The sequence below is a fragment of the Neophocaena asiaeorientalis genome, unplaced genomic scaffold (assembly GCF_003031525.2).
Source record: "Neophocaena asiaeorientalis asiaeorientalis breed wild unplaced genomic scaffold, Neophocaena_asiaeorientalis_V1.1 scaffold850, whole genome shotgun sequence".
Lineage (NCBI taxonomy): Eukaryota > Metazoa > Chordata > Mammalia > Artiodactyla > Phocoenidae > Neophocaena > Neophocaena asiaeorientalis.
Window position 1 is genome coordinate 324,229 of NW_020173675.1, and position 6,000 is coordinate 330,228.

Genomic DNA, 6,000 nt, shown 5'->3' on the forward strand with positions numbered 1-6,000 from the left:
TACTATGATGGAGGTAAGTAAAGACAAGATACCATAAGAACACAGAGGATGGGAACTTGACCCAGGCTAGAGTAAAAGACGTCTGAGTCCTAAAGGATGAGAAGGTGCTAAACAGAGAGAAAAGAATGCCAGGCATTCTGCAGAGTAGGAACAACCTGTGGTCAGGTTTGGAAGCAAAAGGCAACAGGACATGATTGAGGAACTCAAAGTAACTTAGTTCAGCAAGAGCATAGAACATGCGGAGGGCAATGGCAAGAGATGAAGTTCGACAGGTCATAGAGTCCAGACACGTTTTGGACTTTATCCTTTAGCCGATGGGGAGCCAACTGGAATGTTGTATGTAGAGCAGAGACTTGATTAGATTAGTGCTGAAAGATCACCTTAACAACAGCATGGAGAACGAATTGGAGGGGGCAAGACTGGAAATAGGACCGGTTAAGAAACCGTTGCTATAGTCCAGAGGAGAGAGGATGATGAAGCCCTGGACTGCGGAGGTAGCAGTGGGGATGGAGAGAAGGATGCCATCGATTTGAGGTATCTTCAAGAATTGGTGAGACTGTGACAGTAGAAGGTGAGCGGTAAGTGTGAGAGAGGTGTCAAGAATCACTTCCAGGATTTGGGTCTGGTGCAAGGAGATAAACAAAGGTATCACTCAGTGACCACAGGGAACCCACGGAAGAACTGTTGGGGGAGGGGTACAATGGGAGAGGTGATGAGTCTTCTTTTGAACATGTCCAATTTGAGATGCCTGTGAAATTTCCAGGTGCATATTTTATTTTTTTAAATGCATTTTATTTATTTATTATTTATGTATTTATTTTTGGCTGTGTTGGGTCTTTGTTGCTGTGCGTGGACTTTCTCTAGTTGTGGCGAGCGGGGGCTACTCTTTGTTGCGGTGCGCGGGCTTCTCATTGCTGTGGCTTCTCTTGTTGCGGAGCACGGGCTCTAGGCGTGTGGGCTTCAATAGTTGCAGCATGCAGGCTCAGTGGTTGTGGCTCGCGGGCTCTAGAGCGCAGGCTCAGTAGTCGTGGCGCACGGGCTTAGCTGCTCCGCGGCATGTGGGATCTTCCCAGACCAGGGCTCGAACCCGTGTCTCTTGCATCGGCAGGTGGATTCTCAACCACTGCGCTGCCAGGGAAGTCCCCAGGTGGACATTTTAAATAGGTGATTGCTCTGGAAGTCTCGAAGCTCAGGAGGAAGGTCTATGCAGATTTGGGAGTGCCAGTGGGTGGGTAGGAGGTTGTGTCATGGAGGTGGATAGTTTGCTCAGTGACAGAGTGTACATTGAGCAAAGGATGGATTTCTGAGGAATACTCCCATTTAAGAGATGATTACAGAAAGAGAAATCTTGAAGAAGGCTAAAATGGAATAGCCAGCTTGTGGTGGCTTGAAAAACTAGTGGGTTGGAGGGTCTTGTAGTGGATGGAGAGAAGGATGTGCCCTTGACCTTTAGTGTCTTGAACCTTGATAAGTGTTGGGGGCGGTGAGAGGGGGACGCTCATTGAACACTGCAAAATCCTGAACAGCTCTGAGATTCTAAAGGATTGACTCACATGCCTGCCTCTTACCAAGTCCCCTTATTCTAGAGCAGCTACCTTTTCCTTCGTCTCAGTGCCCCTAACAAATAGCCTAGGGAATGTCAGGGCTCCCTCCGGGCCCTGGAACAACCTTTTCTGAATCCTGAATCCTCCCACATCACCCGAGAGGCCTAGGGATGGTGGCGCAACTATTAGGAGAGCAGACAGGAAATGTCTGGGTGTGTTATACACGTGGGAGGCCTCAGGCTAGCCTGTGGAGGGGGATTTGGGCAGGGCTGGGAGGACTTGAACTCTGAGACTGTAGACAGATGCTTCGTTGCCTGCCTCAACCTGCCCTGGAGTCAACTTTCGCCATGGGCAGGATGACCCAGGGCTAGACCATTGCTCTCTAGGCTGCTGGAGATTCAAGAGGCCTCTAAGAACCTAGAGTCCAAGGCTATACCTTAGGGTCTGTTTCTCCTACTCCAGTCTCCTGGGGTTTGGCACCGGTGTGCAATTGTAGGAGCCAGCCTACAGCCTGACCTGGAGTTAACACGGTCACCACAACCGACAATGGCATCACCACCTTCTCGGAAAGCAGCCACTTGTCTGGCCCCTGGCTTTGTCCGGCTGCCAATCTAAAGCATGTACCTACGCAGGAGCCGATGACATTTTGGCTCCACTTTCAAAGGTTTTTTTTTTTCTTTCTCATGTGTTATTTCTAAGGAAGATAACAAAGGTCAAAAGGCATCCAGCATTTTCTGGTTTCTCATAAGCTTCTGGTCAATATTTAATCTGGTTTATGGATTTTTTTAGGTCTTCTAGATGCCTTCTTGAGCCTGCTCGTGGCCACCCACAGACACTTGTAAGGAGGAGAGAAGTCGGCCTGGCACAGACACTCTGAAATGAGGGATTAGAGGCCGGGATCTAAGGAGGAAGAGCTACAGCCAGAAGACGAGGGAGCAGGCCCTGAAGACGCATCTACTGAGAGGTCTGCCATGGCCTCTCTTGGCCTCCAACTTGTGGGCTACATCCTGGGCCTGCTGGGGCTGTTGGGAACCCTGGTTGCCATGCTACTCCCCAGCTGGCGAACAAGCTCTTACGTCGGTGCCAGCATCGTGACCGCAGTCGGCTTCTCCAAGGGCCTCTGGATGGAGTGTGCCACACACAGCACAGGCATCACTCAGTGTGACATCTACAGCACCATGCTGGGCCTGCCTGCTGACATCCAGGCTGCCCAGGCCATGATGGTGACATCCAGTGCAATCTCCTCCTTGGCCTGCATTGTCTCTGTGGTGGGCATGAGATGCACAGTCTTCTGCCAAGAGTCCCGAGCCAAAGACAGAGTGGCAGTGGTGGGCGGAGTCTTCTTCATCCTTGGAGGCCTCCTGGGCTTCATCCCTGTTGCCTGGAATCTTCACGGGATCTTGCGGGACTTCTACTCCCCACTGGTGCCTGACAGCATGAAATTTGAGATCGGAGAGGCTCTTTACTTGGGCATTATTTCCTCCCTGTTCTCCCTGGTAGCTGGAATCATCCTCTGCTTTTCCTGCTCGCCCCGGGGAAATCGGTCCAACTACTACGATGCCTACCAGGCCCAGCCTCTGGCCACTAGGAGCTCTCCAAGGCCTGGTCAACCACCCAAAGGCAAGAGTGAGTTTAACTCCTACAGCCTGACAGGGTATGTGTGAAGGACCAGGGGCCAGAGCTCAGGGGTGGCTGGGTCTGTGAAAACCAGTAGACAGCCTCCCCCAGGGCCACAGGTGAGGGACGTTGCCACTGGATCGTGTCAGAAGGTGCTGCTGAGGATAGACTGACTTTGGCCACTGGATCGAGCAAAGGCAGGAATGGGAGCTGGTGTGACAGCGTGCAGGCTGAACTGTCAAGATGCTTGTCAAGTCAGACTTTCTGTTTCCTTCATCCTTGCTCCCCATCTCCCACCCTGAGTCCCCAACCCTCATCTCCACTCCACTCCCCCCTGAGGCCAGGCCCCAGAGTCTCCCCTTTACCTTCTGCTTTACCTGGGAATCCATCCCCAAACCCACTAATCACATGCCACTGACTGACCCTCTCTGTGATCAAAGACCCTTCCTCTTGCTGAGGTCGGCTCTTAGCTCATTGCTGGGGGATGGGGGTGGGTGGGAAGAAGTGGCGGGTTCCATGGGCGTGGCGCTAACCTCCTTCTCAAGCCTCCCTGCAGAGAAACTGATTGGCCAGTAATGGGCCCTGGAGCCTCGTCCATCCCACTCTTGTTATGACTCCACAGTGTCTAGACTGGTTTGTGTATGAACTGAAATAAAGCCATCCCACAGTATGGAGGGAACAGAGAGCAGCTGGGTGTAGAATGAGACGGGGAGGGCAGCCTCGGAGAAGAAGCCGAGGACAAAAAAAAAAAAAAAAAAGAGCAGAATCATGGCCCAGGGCTCTAGCCCCCGGCTAGAGGAGAGCACAAGGAAAGAAACTGTGGGACGCTCAAGGTGGCAGCAGACTCTGACTCTACTGAGGAACTCCCTCAGAAGCTCCAGCTCCAACGTTCACTGAAGCCCCTGCCTCCCTTTGACCTGGCTAACAACGAGGTTAAAGGGCCTACACAATGGTTTCTTTAGGAACAGGAAACTGGTTTTTGTAGAGATGGCCCTTGGCTGGGGGATGATAGCATGGGAGCAGGTGGGGACTCAGGAAGGCACCACTCCTTGATGCTGCCCGAGAGAGAATAAGAACTTGGGTATCTAAGAAGCTGGGTGGACGTGTGTGGGAACCTCAGTGGGTATTTCTATTGGGCCAGAGAGGCAGCCCCCAGAGAGTCTTCAGGCCTAACGGAGAATCAGCCCAAAGGCTGAGATCAGGCCCCCGGGGTCTGCCCACAGAGCACTGCAGAGTCTCTGACAGACCACAGCCCCAGATGGGCCCCCTGTCAGCCACCTTCATATTCTCTCCACCATCCTTTACCAGATATGGTAGAGCTGCTAGAAGGCATCCAAGGGCTCCAGCATGGGATAATCACGCCCAAGGTGCCGTGGCCCTCATCTGAGTGATAGCTGAGCTGCTGCCTGGGATTTCAGTTGAGATGGAAGAGTCGAGAATGATTCCCAGGCAGCCGGTTCCAGCTCCAAGGTCTAAAAATGCCCCATTTCCCCTGGGGTGGCGGGGCGGGGTGGGAGTCACGAACAAACCGAAAGCTTGACCATGACCAGCTTCTGACAAACTCCAGTACACCTCCCCAAACCTCAGTGCCAGCAGGAGGGGCCCAGTGACTGTCTGTGACATGCCTTTCACAGTTCTACCTTCTTGCCTATATTTAAACTCCTGCCCTAAGTGGGAAGGCCCTCTCCCCTTAGCCAAGTCTTCCTCATGTTGGAGAAGTTGCTCGGCACCCCTCCTTCACTGAGCCTCCACTGACCACTCCGTCCCTATCCTACCCCTCCATCCTCTAACCCTCAGTGTAAAACTCACTCTTTGATGCTTATCATTCACAATTTTTGATGGATACTTATCTTTCCATGTGCATGTAACTGATTTCACAAGTACATTGTAAACTCTTGGAGGGTAGGGGCCATATCTCAGACTTGTCTATATTTCCAAGACTATCTGTGAGAGTGCTGGGCACACAGTAGGCGATCAATAAACACTTGTTGATTGAGTAACTGTTTTATTAATACAAATTAATTCAGACAGGGCAGGTGTGACTGAGGGAATTGGCCGAAGGGGAGGGTAGAATGGAAATTGGCCTTTCTCCCCACTGGGTGGATAGAAAATTCTAGACTTTACTGGAGACGTTAAGAAAGCGGGACACGGGGCTTCCCAGGTGGCGCAGTGGATAAGAATCCGCCTGCCAACGCAGGGGACACGGGTTCGATCCCTGGTCCGGGAAGATCCCACATGCTGCGGAGCGACTAAGCCCGGGAGCCACAACTACTGAGCCTGAGCTCTAGAGCCCGCGAAGCACAACTACTGAGCCTGCGAGCCACAATTACCGAGCCCGCACACCTAGAGCCCATGCTTTACAACAAGAGAAGCCACTTCAATGAGAAGCCTGCGCACCGCAACGAAAGAGTAGCCCCCGCTCCCCACAACTAGAGAAAGCCCACGCGTAGCAACAAAGACCCAGCGCAGCCAAAGATAAGTAAATTTAAAAAATTAAAATTAAAATAAAAAAAATAAAAAGAAAGAAAGCAGGACACCCTCCCTCTCCCCAGGGAAACAGAAACATTAACCTTTTCATAACGTCCAGGGATCCTACCGTCTCACAACAGTTGTTTCACTTATTTGTTAAAAGGCTATGTGTTGGGCTTCCCTGGTGGCGCAGTGGTTGGGGGTCCGCCTGCCGATGTGGGGGACGCGGGTTCGTGCCCCGGTCCGGCAGGATCCCGCATGCCACGGAGCGGCTTGGGCCCGTGAGCCATGGCCGCAGGGCCTGCGCGTCTGGAGCCTGTGCTCCGCGGCGGGAGAGGCCACGGCAGAGAGAGGCCCGCGTGCTGCAAAA

At 52.5% G+C, this 6,000-nt stretch overlaps 1 protein-coding gene across 1 annotated transcript; it reads left to right on the forward strand.

Annotated features, from left to right (window-relative positions):
- The first annotated feature begins 2,375 nt into the window (after positions 1-2,375).
- On the forward strand, positions 2,376-5,161 carry CLDN2 (claudin 2). Its single transcript, XM_024749581.1, has one exon. It carries the CDS (start codon positions 2,516-2,518, stop codon positions 3,206-3,208), a length of 693 nt encoding a protein of 230 aa, XP_024605349.1. The 5' UTR covers positions 2,376-2,515; the 3' UTR covers positions 3,209-5,161.
- The last annotated feature ends 839 nt before the right edge of the window (positions 5,162-6,000 follow it).